The sequence below is a fragment of the Arachis hypogaea genome, chromosome 19, assembly GCF_003086295.3.
Source record: "Arachis hypogaea cultivar Tifrunner chromosome 19, arahy.Tifrunner.gnm2.J5K5, whole genome shotgun sequence".
Taxonomy (NCBI): Eukaryota; Viridiplantae; Streptophyta; class Magnoliopsida; order Fabales; family Fabaceae; genus Arachis; species Arachis hypogaea.
The window spans coordinates 5118818-5136031 of NC_092054.1; the positions used below are offsets into that span (position 1 = coordinate 5118818).

The 17214-nt window shown below is 35.6% G+C and overlaps 2 protein-coding genes across 2 annotated transcripts; both read right to left on the reverse strand.

Moving 5' to 3' along the window:
- Nucleotides 1–205: 205 nt before the first annotated feature.
- LOC112779756 (probable flavonol synthase 4) lies at nt 206–4351 on the reverse strand. Its single transcript, XM_025824093.3, has 3 exons — nt 3756–4351; nt 1547–1910; nt 206–481 (listed from the first exon to the last, which is right to left on the reverse strand). The coding sequence occupies exons 1-3, from the start codon at nt 4277–4279 to the stop codon at nt 257–259; spliced, it is 1113 nt and encodes a 370-aa protein (XP_025679878.1). The 5' UTR covers nt 4280–4351; the 3' UTR covers nt 206–256.
- A 2179-nt stretch (nt 4352–6530) lies between these two features.
- LOC112775386 (mediator of RNA polymerase II transcription subunit 15a) lies at nt 6531–16971 on the reverse strand. Its single transcript, XM_025818970.3, has 12 exons — nt 16742–16971; nt 14744–14867; nt 13756–13867; nt 13520–13640; nt 12030–13262; nt 10670–10740; nt 10091–10165; nt 8541–9917; nt 8055–8396; nt 7444–7644; nt 7265–7353; nt 6531–7153 (listed from the first exon to the last, which is right to left on the reverse strand). The coding sequence occupies exons 2-12, from the start codon at nt 14851–14853 to the stop codon at nt 6946–6948; spliced, it is 3939 nt and encodes a 1312-aa protein (XP_025674755.1). The 5' UTR covers nt 14854–14867; nt 16742–16971; the 3' UTR covers nt 6531–6945.
- Between the last annotated feature and the right edge of the window lie 243 nt (nt 16972–17214).

The window sequence follows — 17214 nt, forward strand, 5'->3', positions numbered from 1 at the left end:
ACCTAGTTGAGTATTTGACAGTATTTTATTTTCTGAAAGTTGCAGTTTAAACACTTTATGTTCTGATCCATCTTAAATTTGGGATTTGATTTTGTTGTGTTTCTTTAGAAACTGTTATTCTAGTCTCTTCTGGTTTGATATTTGTTAGAGCACTTCTTAAATACGAAAATAATGATGGGTGTAGAAATTCAGAAATCACAGGGCATGAACCATGAATCAAACATCCTCTTATATAAATTGACAAAGTCACATTTAACTAGTTCAAAAATTTGGTTACAAAAATCAGGACGTGATACATAAGGGTCAAAATTATAGCCAAAACGGCTTGCTGGGCAAGTGAAATAGTTCTTCCACTATTGGTTTGAATATCGTTTTTGGCATCGTTAGTATGATAGAGGAAGGCCATTGAAATGCTGTCTTCATTCTTGCCTCTAAATATTGGCCTCCCAATAACGTGCTTGTAATGCCCATCACTCATTCTCTGTTGGGAGAACAGATATAGATTGCTTTAGTTGCTTACAAAATTTAATTATAATAAAAAAAATAAGAAAAATAAAGTTAATATATAAGAATATTAGTTTTATTGTACATTCAATTCACAAAGAAAATATACTAAAGAAGAAACTATGAATAATTACACAAAAGAGTAAAGTATCGTTTTTGTCCCCAACGTTTGGAGTAAGTCTTATTTGTATCCTTAACGTTTATAAAAGTGATTCAATGTTATCATACTATCAATTATACTAACAAATTATATTATATTTTTCAATTATTCTCACTTAGATGTATTCATTCTCAATTAGGTCTCACTTAGATGTGTTCGATTTTAATATTATACCCACTATTTGTGTTTAGATTCAATTATGTCCCTAAAAAAGTGAATTATGTAAATGTTGTAGAAATTAATTTCAACATTTGATGAGCTATTTTTCGGAGTAGATCATCGATTCTATCCCAGAACATTTGTATTCTAACTTCAAGAAGAGATTTTTAAAACTCAAACTAAAGCGCTCATGATGTGTAATTGATGGCAGGATAACATTGAATCACTTTTACAAACGTTAAAAATAAAAATAGGACTATTTAAACGTTAGGAACAAAAATAAGATTTACCCCAAACGTTAGGGACAAAAACGATACTTTACTCTTACACAAACATTCTGTGTTTTGTAGCTGGTATGTCTTATGATTTTTGGCTAATTTTCATTTCCAGTGTTAGGGAAGGAAATGCAGTATTCCTATTCATAAGAATATTTCACTTCAAAATGAAAAGACTATTTTGCCCCTAGTAGATTAAAGCAAAATTTACATAGAACTTTCCCCTCTAATCCCTTCTCATCTTGTACCAAGTGCAAATTGAACAACATAAGGAGATTGCTATATTACTAATAATAACACAAAAGGGTCAACAAAGGTGTATACTCAATTGTTCTCTTATAAAATTAGTTACTAATATAATCGTTTTAAATCGATGATTAAGAAAATTAAACAAAAGAAAAATGGGGAGGCATAAAATGGAGGCATGCAGAAGTGTAAATTAAATTACCTGAGTTTCATCACCACCGGTGATTATAATGGCACCTTCTTCTGGACAGAAAGAGAGCCAACTTTTCTTAGAGTAAACATGGAACTCTGTAGATCCATCGCATACATGAAAACCCAATGAGTGTGAGTAATCCGTTCCCCTAATCAGCATTCTAATCACATCATATTTTAAGGAGTTAGGCCATTGATCTTCTCTATTATCTCTGCAATGCTTATATATACAACATACTGTTCCAACATCATGCCCATGATGAACCAAATCCATATCATCAACTTTAATTTTTCTTGCAATCTTTTCCAGTATCACCGGTAAAATTTTCTCGGCCACAGTCTCGATGCGTAGCATGAGTTTTTCCATTTTCTTGCTGCAAAAAAGATTTAAAAACATTGAGCAACACTTCGTGAATAGTTGTCATGGAATATCTTGACATTGACTGTAAGAATATACTTAGAATATTTTCAGATTTTATATTTATTTAGTTTGATATAAAATTAATTTTGTCATTATGTTTAAATGATATTCCTGACCTATAAATAAGTACTACTTTTTATTATACATTTTCTAAGCATCTGAATGTCAATTTATCTTTAGTTATTCTCATGAATTCATTGATAAGTGACATTACATGCGTGCAATGCATTACTCCTAATTTTGAGAGTTAATGGATGTGTAAAGTATAGTGCTCACTACTGCATGTGCAGTTTTTTAAACAATAAATGATGAAGTGTAAAGATGTTTTGCTCCTAACTCGTGCAATTTCAGTTGATTATAGCCAGCTAGCTTAATTATTATGTTGGATCATAACTAAGCAAGAATAAACCAGTTACCTTTCCTCCACTAGCTTTGCGTGTGACAGAATAATTAGTGTGCTTCTTTTTCTCTTCTTTCTTTTAAACTACAGTGATTGAATGAATTTTATGATCATACTTTCTCACTTACAATAGCTGCTTGGTTATATATAATCCAAAGTGTTGTTCATATGTGTTAAGTTAAATAGTTATGATTAATATAGGGGTTTAAAGTCTAAAATTAAAAGGTTAGTAACAAAATTTAAGGATGATAAAATCAATAAAATTTAAATTTAAAAATTAAAATAAAAGTTGGCTAAAATTTAATTAGGTGTCATTAAATTTAACATATATGTCACTTTTTAAATAGTGTAAAGTAAAAAGAATATTTATGCCCATTTAAATGTAAGGATATGTGAGCAACCACCATAAAATAATCCAAATTCATGCTTGAGAATTATTCTCCCTTTCTCTAATTTTTTGTTCTGTCAATATTTTTTTTTTGGTGACTATGTTCTGTCAATATATTCTAAAATCAAAATATTTAAATAAAATCTGTTGTTCATTGTTATATTTTATAGAACAACAATAATTATCATCCTTCCATGACCACTAGTAACGTTTCTAAAACATATATGATATAATTATAAAAGAAAAGAAAAAAAAAACATATGATTTGTTTTTCTTATACTTATGTAAACTCATCATATATTACTAAAAAATAATGCGCGACCTTATCTTAAGTGAAAACTACATCAAGATTATGCAAATTTTAGTTCATATCAGAGATTTTGAACATATTAAATATTTATCTTATTTTCATTTTTGGTAATTGAACATATGAATGTTTATCTATATATATATATATACCATAGAATTCACTTTATAGTTAATAGCAAACAATAATAGAAAAAGTCTAGGGGCCAGCAACTTTGTTAAATTTTGGCCAGCATGTAACCAGCAAAAAAAAGTGAGCTATTGGATAAAATCTCATACCAATCTCACACCATTAAAATCATCATTGATGGCTATTTGATGACTACAAATCACAAAAGTTGCTGTCCCGTAGCATTCCTCAACAATAATATTCATCTTATCTAGTGTAGTGCCAATGATGTTTTAGAATTTGATTACTACATGCAAGATTGAAATATCTAGTGGGGAACCAATAGTTGAGAAATCCTATATTTTAGAATTTGATTACTACATGCAAGATTGAAATATTTAATTAATCACAAATCACGCAATCCTCTCTTGGCATGCAGATATATAATCACAATCTATATACATAATAAGTTCTAGTAGTAGCTAGCTATGTACTAATGATTTGTTAATAAAATGGATGCATTATATTACGTATATAGGGTTATTTATTATCTAATTATCAATTATTAATAATTAATTAACATAACGTTAATTACCTGAAATTTGGATATCCAATAGGCGAAATTCCCTCCATATTCAACTTCAACTCGTCTTCTCTGCACCACACGAACTCTTCACACATCTCACTCCCTTCTTCTTCTTCTTCTCCGCCATGATACTCTTCATAACCCCAAGGCTTCTCCGGTGACCTCATCAAAGCCTCTCTCTTCACGGGCGGCACACCGAACACTCCGGCGGCGGCCTCCGCAGCAGACACCACGAGCTCCCTCGGAATCCCGTGGTTCATGAGCTGGAAGCACCCGATTTTCGCCATGGCGTCCAAAACGGCATCGCATTCCGCCTCGTCACGGTGAAAACAGAGAGAAACGAAGTCGACCTTTGGCGGAGTTTCTAGAAGCTTCTGTTTCGGGAAGAACTTATCGGGCAACACGAGATCAGGGACGCGGAGCGAGGATTCTAGAAACTCCGTTAAAACTTCGTCATTAGTTACCGACGATCGCCGTCCTGAGGCAACCGGAGACGGCGGCGGAGCGCGGAAATCGACGACGGCTTCAGGCATCGGTAACGGCGTTATTTAACTCTTAACTGTTAACGGTTTTAGTTATGATATGTGTGTGTGTGTGTGGAAACTGGTGTGTGAGCGGTTATTTATTTGAAACGGTTTTTGGTTTTGGAAGCGAGTGAGGGAGAGAGAAAAAGCGCGTGGAACAACGAGGGATTGATGGCGTGTCTCGCGCATTGGAGACATGAGGGGTTTCCCGCGAATAATTACGACGTCGTTTTACTTTTGCTTTCTTTTTCTGATTCTGCTTTGTTTTTTTGGTTTCTTCGTTTGCTTTACAGCAGCAGTGGTACCAGTGCTCATCATTTCAAAGGAAAAGGAATATCTGAAGCATCATTACCGGTAATTTTTGCAATTTCAGGTGGGGGCTGCCCATCTTGTGTTGTACTAGAACTACTAGTACTATATTTAAACAAAAACTTATTTTACATAATTATTTAATTACTGTTTATTTATTTAAATGACTACGCTTTAATGGTTGAAAATAATTATTTTTAGGGATGTAGTGATACAAAATTAGATGCGCGCATAGAATATTTTTATATTATACATCAAAATTAAATTGATATTATTTTAATATTAATATATATTATATATTTTAATATATATTTTATATATGTATCTCAATATATATTTTTTTAATATATAAAACTAAAAAAGTTTATATAACCCAGAGACATGATATAACATAGATACAGTTCAAAATATTTAAAACTAAAATACACACTAGGATCATGTATTTAAGTCTTATGATATTTTTCTTTGTCCTTATCTCTGTCCTATCAAATATATTTATATTCTACCATATTTGTGTATGTTTTGTCCCGTGACACTCTTAATAACTGATCTTAGGAGTTCAACATATCAGGGGGTTTGTTAAAAATGAATTAGTGAATTAAGGATGAGAAATCAAACTTGTTCAATTGGTTATAATCTAGGTTACTGTGATGTGTGAAAAAGAATACGTGTATGACTGCTCCTCTTTTAATGTAGTTTCAACGATAGAAAATGATGCAGTACAAAAAGCCAAAAGCTAGAAGCTCCCGAATGCTAAAAGTAAATACAGTGATATTTAAATTAATTAAATAATAATAAATTTATAAAAAGGCTGAATAAAGACAAAGTTAAAAGACAACTAACATTTTTCAAGTAAATATTAGACCAATTATTTAAATCTAAACAAAGATAAGTTAACAAGATGCCCCATTGATCCTGTTCGTACAAGAACAATGACAGCCTTTATCAGCCAGAATCGAACCTATATTAGATTTAATGATCCCAATACTTTTCATATCCCTAACCTTAAATTTGGGAAGTCGCTAATATTCACAAGTATTTTGACTAATTCAATCCGATTTAGCTATTTATTTATCTTCGATATTCAAATCCAAGACCAATGATTAAATGATCAAGATGTTTATCACTACGATCAATTCTATATTGGTAAAAGTAGAAAACATATACCCAAATAAAGGCAAACAGAATAACAAATTTGGACTATATAACAATAAATAATTAGGATTAAAAAGATGAGAACTCACTACAGGAGTATACTATCGCTTAGTTATTGTGTCCTCGTGTCGAACACATTTCGGACACGATACTCACCGACACACGTGTCTGCTGTGTCCAACCGTGTCTTAATAAAAAATAAAAAATTCTTCTCCGGACACGCTTGGACACACCTAAATATCATCACGTGTTCGCGTGTCCAGTCTTATTCTTAATATATATTCTTAAAATAAATTTAAATATAGTACATATTATTATTTATTAAAATAAAAAATATTTTAAATACTTGATATAATTAAAATAAGACATTAAAAATAATTAAAAATTTTAATTTATATTTTAATATCAATAAAATATCAAAATATCATTACAATTTATCTAAAAAATACTTTATATTTTATATATATTTGTGTCCCCGTGTCATGTAAGATTTTAAAATTCGCGTGTCAGCGTGTCCCATGTCCGTATTAGTGTCCGTGCATCATGGGGAGTATATGACCGTTTAGAAACTTGTATAACTTTCTAGCTTTAATTTTGGTCATTCATACAAAACTTAACGGTCTAAATTTTCCTTCTATTCTAAATTTCTCATGTCAATATATAGACGTGAAATGTTAAGAGTGCCAATACTTTTAGTGTAAAAAAGTAATGAATTGAGTAATATTAGCTCAAATACAAGGCAAAACAAAAAGAAGAAAATATATTGGTCACCGAGCAGGTAACATTAAGAGAAATATGCTAATTTGACAATCCACTTCTTATAACTTCCCTGTAATTCTCCCATAGCACTCTTAATACAAATTTCTGCATAACGCGTATAAATTTGCACGGAGAAACATGTTACATGACATCGAAAGAAAACATAGGAGAAAATCCTATTTGCAAATATATTGTCTCCGAAGTCCACCACTACACAAACTGCCCTATTCTTTGTCAATAATAATAGCAACCAACAGCTACATTACGCAACATTCATAGGGTACATGACCGTGGCAATCTGATTAATTCACATATTTACTACAGCAGGTATTATCTTAGGCGTCTGTCTTGTATAAAATGTCTTGTATAATTGACACAATGACGAGTTCCAATCATTACAGAGCCCAAGGCAAAACGAGGGATAAAAGGGGGGTACCGTGTCAATGCCACGATCATGCACTGGTCAAGCAATCCTCCCAAGTGCCATACTTAGAACTGAAGCTTCCTCCACCACTCTGTTGAGCATGCTCAGAAATAACTGTGCGAGCGCAGATATCCCAGGTCCTTGCAATCTCCCCAAGAGACATTGGTTGTGATAAACTTCTCAGGGATATGCTAAACCTCGCCTTTGCCTTCAGTGAAAGATCTTCGTTCTCCTTACTGTCAACATCAATTTATTGTTTTCATTATCATTAAAGCCAGAAGACTTGCCAGCAAATATAAGGAAAACTAAGGAAATGGGAATATAGTAGTTGCAATGCTCATTCTCACCTGGATTCAACTGGAAACTTGTCAAGAAGTAAAGGAGAACAATTAGGATAATTTGTAGGAACAAGCAAGCGCAGGGGTTGAATCGGTGACTGCATACAATAAATAAAGAGAAGTTCTTATATATATATATATGAACAATTACTGAATGTGCATATGGCTTAAGCGTTCTAAAAGCCCACCATCTGTGCAGAAGCATATTGGGATTTTAGGCTCGGACTGAGAGCCACAGCAACAAAGGAACATTTGACAACGGTCCCTTCTGCCCCATCAGCAGCTGCAGCAGCTGAAGTTGGATCAACTTCTTCTTCACTTATATCTACTACTGTGTCAATAAGTCGCTGATTAATCTCCCTGATTTCTTCCAAAAGAGCATGATTAGCCTGCCATGTACAAATAAAGTTCTCATCAGCCATCGAACACCAAAACAGCAAATGTTCCCACACATTAAATTTTTCAAAGAGATCTCACTAAGCCAACAACATTGAAACAAAGCCCTTTCCCACTAGTTGGAGATGGCTAAAACCCTTGAGTGAGAACAAAAACAATAGATACCAGGTGCCAAGCTCATGTCATCCAAAGGGGCATATAACAGTCATTTGCAAAATATGTTTCTTTCGAAGTCTAGATCCCTAGAATTTGCAATAAAGAAAAGCCATGATTAACAAAAACTTTAAATTTAGAAATAGAGTTTAAATAAATAGAAGGTATATGAGTTATAATCCATGTAGTTAAGTCCATTAGTAGTAACGGGAAGCCCGAAAATGAAGGCAGTAAAAGAAAGCATAAGTACCTCAATCCTTGGCTTCTTGATGCTAGACGTTGCAGTTGACTCCAAATCAGATGCCTCCAAAGTTAATTGCTTAATGCTATCGTTCATGCTACCAGCAGATGATGCAACATTCAAAGGGGTAGCATTAGTGTAGCGCTTCATCCTCCTGGTTCCATTGGCACCATCTTGGGTGATGAAATTTCTGGCCTGAAGACGACAGTTAGTCATGGCAACCAAGTCTTCCCCGACAGCAGCTCTGGATCCATTACCTGGAGCTGATCCTGCTATTCTATCATTCATGCTGACAACTGAACCAATATCACTGACTGCGGCAGTTAATGCTTTGGATGACATGGATTTCATCTGAATCACGATTAAGGCATAAATTTGTCATTTATAAATCCAAAATTAAAACAGTAGATAACTGCAGAAACTCTTATCAACAAATCTAAAATACTTGAAGGTCACACACACCCATCAGGCCAGCTTAAGATTAACTGGACTAACCACTCTAATTAGGCGCTCAAGAGGCTGATCAGTTACAGATGACTTTCCAGAAGTGGGTGCCAAGGCATTACCATGAGGACCATCTAGGCCACTAAACTCCGCTAGTAATGGGGAGGCTGATATCCCAGGAGTTCCAATGGCAAGGGATTGAGCAGGTGCTACTGTGCTACTTGTTTGTTGGTGTCCAACATTAACAGCATTTGACATTGTAGAGAGACCAGAAATGGGCTTCTCAGAATCTCCTGGCATAGGAGATGGAGCCAAAGGAGGTGAAGGAGTAGGGCCTACAAAAGGTGAGTTGGCAGATTGCAGAGGGGTACCAGCTTTTGTGAGAGACGGAGGATGATTTTGTTGGTCAACCTGAGGAGATGAATGCTGTGGAATCTGAGGAGACGCAGCCTGAAGGAGTTGGGGTGAAGAAGCTGGAAAAGAATTCCCTTGTTTCAGCTGTTGATGAGGAAAAGCTGAGCGTTGGTTGGAGTTAAGATTTTGCTGAAAGACCCCCGGCTTAACACCGATTGCTTGCCTCACCTTTATATCGGTTACTTCATTCATTTGGTGAAGTTGTTGCATTTGATGTGTCTGCAATTGTGCCGGCAACTGTTGCTTTGCTGACTGGTGTAACTGCTGCTGCTGCTGTTGCTGTTGCTGTTGTTGCTGCTGCTGCTGCTGCTGCTGCTGCTGTTGTAGCATCTGCTGCCTCTGTATCAATTGCCGCTGTTGATATTGCTGTTTGAGCTGTTGACTCTGCAATATCTGCTGTTCGTGCTGTTTTAGTTGCTGCTGTTGAAGCATATTTGAACCTGGCTGGAGGGAATTAAGATTTGATTGGATCATATTTACCCCACCTTGTGAAGACAATGAGTTAACGTTACTTTGCTGAGGAGCACTAACAGGGTTCTGTTGAAGGGAACTCACTGGAACCTGCTGCAGAGAGTTAATAGCATTGCCTTGTCCTGAATCTAAATTGGTACCGGGTTGCATTGAATTGATCATATTTTGTTGTGCTGGTGATACACCAGACATCTGCATACTTGTCATATTATTCTGCTGTGTCATCGGTACAGAACCTTGTATATTTGTTGTTTGCAACTGAGAGTTCATTTGATTTTCATGAGACTGGGCCTGAGTGACTTGGGATTGTGACTGTGACATTGAGTGTATATGAGTTGGGGGAAGTTGTCCTGGGGCTTTCCTAGGTCTATTTGTATTTATGAAGTTTATAATCTGCTTCTCATATGAACTCATTTTATCCTTGTAATTAGGTAAAATGCTTCCCTTGGACACCTGGAGGAATGCTATAATACGCTCCAACATCAATTTAAATACCTTCAGCTTTTCAAGTTGATCTGACTTTGGTTGGTTGGGTAAATCATGCTGATAGGGAAAAGATACAAGGTTAAACAAATTTATGTTATTCTAAAGTAAATAAATAAATGAAGGGCTTCATTCAAGATCAGTGAAGAACACTTGAAAGTGCTTAACACACTGCAAACTCCACGGAAAAGAATTCTTTACCCATAGCAGCAATAAAAGAACACAGAACATACCTGCTGAAGTTTAGAGGCAATTTTCTGGTACATTTCAGTCAACTCTGGCAAGTAATTTTCTTTCATGATTTTGATCTGTATGTTCAAATAATCAAGAATCAAATAACTGGCATTAGAAACCTTGAAATATCTCATGCAAGCAATATGCATCATAACAGAATAAATATGTTGGAAAAGCAGCCGCCGCCAGTCTTTTCCTACTTTTAAGAGAGGAGAGGGGGGGGGGGTGAACATAATGTTTGCACTGAAGCTATACAAATCAAAACACTATCAGATTAAACATTATGATGAATCTGCCTTGATAGCTGATGCTAGTAAGTGAGGATGAGTAAGGTACTAATAAAAGAGATTCACGGAAGAGGATATTCCTGCTCAGGGTAGAAACCAACAGTTTTCATTAATATAGTCCACACTATTTCAGAAATAATATGAAGAAAAGTTTCACTGTTGCACTAACAGAGAGATCTTAATAAAAACCCTCAAAATAAGTGCCATCAACTTCCATTATTTAACTTAGCGTTCATTTGACTAATTTCTGTTGTTCAATCCAAGAAAAGCAATGAGGAAGTTGCCTATTACCTTCTGATACACTTCTTCTTGCCAATCACCAGCACTTGGCTGTCCAGTTTGTGCAGTTGAATCAACAGAAGCTACAACAGATTGTGACATACAAACATAAGCAGCATATAACAAATGTAGACATTTGAATTTAGAGAGAGAGAGCGAGAGAGAGAGGGGGGGGGGGGGTTATTGAAAATGAACTAAAAAAGACCCTGCAAATTACAACATACATCATTATATAGTAATATACTATGTTCTCACAAAGATGCTTTCACCAATATGGGATTTTCCTATGGGCTATAGACTAATAAGTAAAGGTGTTTTGCAATAGGAATCATAAACTTGAATGACAAATGTATAATAATGCATCACCACAGTTTCTGAAGCAAGGAAATAAAATTTATCAAGACTAAATATTACAAAATGAAAATTAGAAGGCAATTGTCCCAAATTTAAGAGAGGATTGCACTGGTGGTGTGGGAGAGATCATTATAATAATTTAACGAAAAAAGATAAGCACACAAAGCACAAAACCACACAAAAATATGGTAAACTATACTTGTCAATTTTTTTTTTCATTTTTATCCTCTTTCTTTGACATTTTTTGTTAGTGACAGTAGCATAAGAGGCTTATCAAGGATGTCAAAACCACACTCCTAAATGTATAATTATATGCCTGTAGATGTTTGAAAGGCTGAAGTATTCGCAGCAGAAAACAACTCTAATCAAGCAGGAACTTTGATTGTGCAATCTCCACATTCCCAGCAATCGAGGGTTTGGATTTATCTGGTGCAAAAACCTAGCCTAAACCAGGAAACTGCCCCAAACGCTAATCCCTCATTCAGTAAAAGCTCACATCTGCTGCAACAATTGTACTGCTTCAGAACTAAAATTGAAGTGTATTGATCTGAAATCCAAAAATTGGTGCAAGTTTTGCTGTTCTTTTCTACTTCGCTAATGTTTTGGCCTGCCCTTGTGATTCTGATCTGGGTGGATGTGCTGCTCTTCCCAACCTGTTGACATTGCGTCTTCATTTCTTCCGTTCTCCTTACCCCATTTTAGCTATATTGCAATGCTTTGCAATTCAGTTAAAAGCTATTCGTTTTCCATTAAATGTTAGGATATGTAACTTGTGACCTTTAGTTTATTATAGGGCTTAGACCTACTTACAGTTTTACATCTGTTATGTATTTTGAATGAGTTTATTCATATTTTTGTTGCAATTTCATGGTTAGTATGGCCAAAAACAGGATCTCACAGTGTACGAGTCCAATCCCTATATGATCCACAGGGTAGGATCAACAAATTTGACAACCGTGGAGACATCAATATATAGAAGATTAAAGACTGAAAAATGCATAGTTGAGCATCTACATACTTGATGAAGTCTCTGGAATGGGTCTCTGCGATTGATATAATTGCTTTTGTTGATCAAGAACACTTTGCTGTTGAAGTAAGGAGCTTGATGCCTGAAGTCTTTGCATATCTCGTTGCAACGGATTTGTCTGCTGCTGCAAGCCCAATTGCTGTTGCAACTGTGCAGGCTGAGATTGAACCTGAGCCATCATTTGCTGCTGTGGAGCCTGTGGTTGTGGCTGCTGTGTTTGGGATGGTAACAAATTTGATGCATTTTGTTGTGACTGTTGTTGCAGTGAAACCTTCGATTGTTGTAGCATGTGTGCAGAGTGCTGGCTTGTTTGCATGCCTGAGTTGACATTATTTGCCAACTGTTGTTGCATATTTGATAAGTTATTTTGTTGATTTAATAATTGTTGTTGTTGCAGGTTCGAGAGATTATTCTGCTGAGGAACCAACCGCTGTGATTGTTGCATATCACCAACATTATTCTGTTGTCCAAGCATTGATGCATGTTGCATGTTTGTTGTATTTGCCTGAGATCCCAAAAGCTGCTGTTGCTGCTGCTGCTGCTGCTGCTGCTGTTGTTGTTGTTGTGGAGCCAATATTGACTGTTGAGACATTTGTGTCTGCTGCGGATGAATAATAGATGCCTGTTGTTGCTGCCTCATAACTTGAGGGTGTTGTTGAAGCATGGACTGTGTTGACTGTTGGACATTATTAGATTGTTGATTGTGTTGCATGCTAGGTATAGAGGATGTCTGCATTGTTTGCATCATGGACTGCTGAGAGGATTGCAACTGATTTGGTTGTATAAGGTTCTGCTGTTGCTGCTGCTGCTGTTGTTGCTGCTGCATTTGGATCTTATGCTTCATAATTTGCTGCTGAAGCTGTTGCTGTTGCTGTTGGTACATATATTGCTGTGAATTCTGTGACTGCTGCTGTTGCTGGGGAACAACCTGCTGCCTTCCAGGTATTTGTCTCTGGGAACCAGGAAATACATTTTGCATATTGGAGTTCTGCCCAAGAGTGCTCCCGACTGAATTTTGTCCAGGTATAGTCTGCACGCTGGAATTCTGGCCAACATTTTGGATGGGAGTCGGTGCTAGACTAGAAACTGGTGGCAAGTTTGGTTGTGATGCAATGGTATTTTGAATGTTCTGAGATAGAAGCTGCTGGCGTGGCTGGGGTTGGTTAGGCAATGGCATAGGATGTTGCTGCCCTGCATTGTGAACTTGAGGCTGCATAACGAGTCCTAATTGAAACAAATAAATAAAAAATTGCCCAAGTCACAGTGTGAAATCAAAGCCAATATGAATTGCTAACATAAGAATGATTTCAACGTAAAAACATCTGACAAGGATCAACTGCAAGACAAATCAGAGAAAATGCCATTTCAAAGCAATAGGACAGTATGTAGCCCCAGCAGCTCAAGCTGACAAACAAGAAACAACTCAAGAAGTCAGATATTATCAGCATGCTATCACCACACGAACACCCTTAAATGCTAACCTGGATCAGGAGGTTTGTTGCTAGTCCCACCTTGATTTGATGGTAAATTACCAGCCATATTGCCTGGGTTTTTAGTCTCCATAGTAAGCATCTTCAAAGAGATTTTCCTCAGATAGTCAGGCTGAAATAAGGGCCACATCAATTCATCAGTCTTCCTTATCATATATGTTTTGCACTTTGCAAAGGTGAACCATAAATGAAAATGGTAATTGTGAAAACCCTAATTAGGGATATACCTGGCTTGTTGCAGCAGTAAAAATCTTCTCCTCAAATCTTTGAGCAATCTTCCGAAGTTCATGCAAACCCTCTTGACCAGAAACAGGAAGGTGCCTTTTTAATGTGTCCATTCTGCGAAAAAATAAAATAACAATTAAATAATACAAGTGATCAAGATCTTAGACTTAGTACAATATAATCTAACGATGGAACATTATTAGCATGTAAAAGTCCTTATTGAAATCATCAATTTACATTATTATTCCCCTACCTACAGAAAAGGAAGGGGAAAGATGTCGTACTACAACTCCGGCAACAAGAACATAAATGTAGAACATCACAGTGAAAGCCAAATACACATGCAAAACCGGCATGAGGAGATTTCTACTTGAAGAAACTGGCATCACACTCCATAGAAAAGAACCAATGTTTGCAAATATAGTGACCAAAAGCAAAACTTTCTTCCTCCTCTCTCAAAACGTACTGAATTTTCAAAAGACACACCAATTCTCACTCATCATGCCAAAAGCTTATTCCAGAATACAATGCAATGCAACACCCTGTGATTGAATTATGTTTGGGGTTTATCCACAAGTGTGATTATGCCTGTTTGCCAATCTAAGAAATATGTGTGACACTTGCATGCTAAAATTCATTCACGGAACATGAATATGAAATTGAAAAATCACTATTCAGCCCCAGATAAAAAAAAAAAGTAACATTTGGTTGGCAGCAGAATTCAATAAATTAGGACGGATTCTTTACCGATAATCACATAGAAATTTGAGCACCTATTTAATAAAATATACGCACTAGACAATTACACAGTATGCTACTATGCTCATGTTCTTTAACCACACTTTCTTTTTCTTTTTCTTTTCTAATGGACCAAAAATAGGAAGTAAATTTTGTCAACGTATTTAACAAATGTGTTCTTTTGACATGCAACAGTTAAAAAGATATAAATCACATCTGTGGTACAGGCACAACATTAAAACTGAATCTTACATTTTATTAACAATTCTTTGGCGGGACTCAGGCTGCAGCTGACTTCTCCAATCATTATTATCCATAATAGGTTCAGCGCCTTGATTAGGTCTCCAATTATTGGTATCCATCAAATCGACATTAACTGGAACACCAAAAAAGAACATTCTTATCAAATCAGCCTCCGAAAAGAACACATAAAGGGAATATTTGTATTTACAAGGCATTAAAAAGATCATCAATAGCAATTGTTGATATACCACGTAGTCCTACACTGGACATCCTCAAAATCTCTTTAAATAAGCTTTGATTGTAATAAGATAGAATGCAACCAAATGAGCATAATCATCTGAATTGTGACCCACCACACAACAAGCTACTATCTTGATTCCCCTCGACAATAATGTAAACTTGATGTAAATGGACAACAGAGTATTAAGGATGACTCAGTTTATACAGGCTTTGTAAAGATACTTCAAGCAATATTAACAGCTGCTTATCTTTAATAAACAAAAGATGTCAAAGACACGTCAACCCACCAATAACTTCAGAATAATCCAAACATGGAAATCAAATCAAAAGCATTATTCGAGAAATGATTATCATAAATTAACATTAAATGTTCAACAGACATGCTATATAAAATCAATTAAGGATTTCCAAAAGAATAAACTTAAGATTCCATAAATTGCAGTCAATGCAGTAGGTAAAAACCAAATCTGTTTTTTTTTTCCCAGTTAACACGGCATTCAAAGGTTGTATGGGACTAGGAATGATAATTTACTAACTTGAGTCTACTACCGATAAATACGAAGCAAAGCAAGGTAACTGAATTCACAGACCCAAGGATGCCTCAAGCCTGACAAGCCAGGATCATTCAAGCCAATGTCCCAAGCCAGGGAAGTTAGGGAAAAAAAGACCATGATATCCATTATCCAACCTAAATTATTCTGAGCCACAAGTTATCATGGTAGGATTATAAAAGGCATGCACTGAAAATATGCCCAACATCTTGACCCATTTAAAAACACACCCATTTAACTCTCCACTGGAGCGACTATGAAGGGGCATAAGTCGGAACAAAAACAGCATAAGACCTAAGCAACAACCTCAACCCAAAACGTTCATCTATACCAAAAAACCAGCAATATACTAGTTACTAATTCTTTCTTGATTGTAAATGCTTTTGCATACACTCCACTTGACAGTGCTTGGTGAGTGGTGCACAATCTTTACAGACAACCTCAGAAACAGGCAACCAAACAACTTTATACCCAAGACACAAAAAAAAGTAATAATCCTCTTACAAAGAGAGGAATGATAATTGATGTCTCTCCATGTAGCAAAAATGTTGCACAGCATATAACTTTTTTCTTATGCTAAAAGAATTCCATTTATTTTTCCCCCTACCTTTTCATTCCAATAGATTCTCTTCTTAACCATGTTATGTTGATTTTCCAGTAAGAGAGGGTAAAATTCCCACTGCCGGAGGCATACTTTATGCTCCTTTCCATAAGCTTGTCGAGTTATTAACAATTCTGCGGCATCTCCGGCGCGAATACAGATAAGTTTGAAGGGGTAATCACTAAGCAATTCCCATATTCCAGTTCTGAGTTGTTTTATTTTGGCCAACAATAAGGTAAAGATTTTCTGCCCTAACATGTATCCCTCTACAACTTACTACCATAATTTTCAATCACACAAGATTTTTAAGCTAAATCAAACACAGCTTAAACTATCAAATTCGTTAAACGGATGATATTTCCCCCAATTAGAGATCTCTGAGCTTCTTCCTATCCCCCCCCCCCCCTCTCTTAAAAATCCCGATCACTGGAAAACCCGCAATTTCCACTCAGCCTTTCAATGGAACATTACCAATCGTACACCAGAAACAAAGATAACTCACCAATTAAAGTTAATCCAATCGTAATACTGGGAAATCAGCGACGAAAATTAAAAACCAAACCACGGGAATAAACGACGAACAGGGATGTTAGAGAGAGAGAGATAAAAGGAAACCTGGAGGAGCTGCGGCGGTTGTTAAATAGAGATTCGGAACGGTGGCGTGTGGAGTGTGAGAAAATCGGAGAATTGAGAGAAACGAAGAAATTGTCAGCTAAACTTTGGGGTTGTTCCTTCTTCACCCACTCATTACATCGCCGACTTTAAATTTAGCTGCTTTTGTCAAACTTTTTTCTTTTCCAACACTAATTTCAGCAGCTACAGTTGTGCAATAAAACCAAATAAAAGTAAGTAATAATAGTATTTAATAAATTTTTTTTTTTTTAACCAAAGATAGGAGACTCGAATCCGCAACCTCTTAATAATTGAGTATGGGGAGACTATGCCATTTGAGCTATTACTCATTGGCTTTGATAATTTTTTTTTTAAACTTGAAATCATTATAATAAATATAATATAAATGTAATAAGGAGTAAAGCTAAATTTAAATATTTATTCAGATATAAATTTACAAAAAATATTCTATTTAT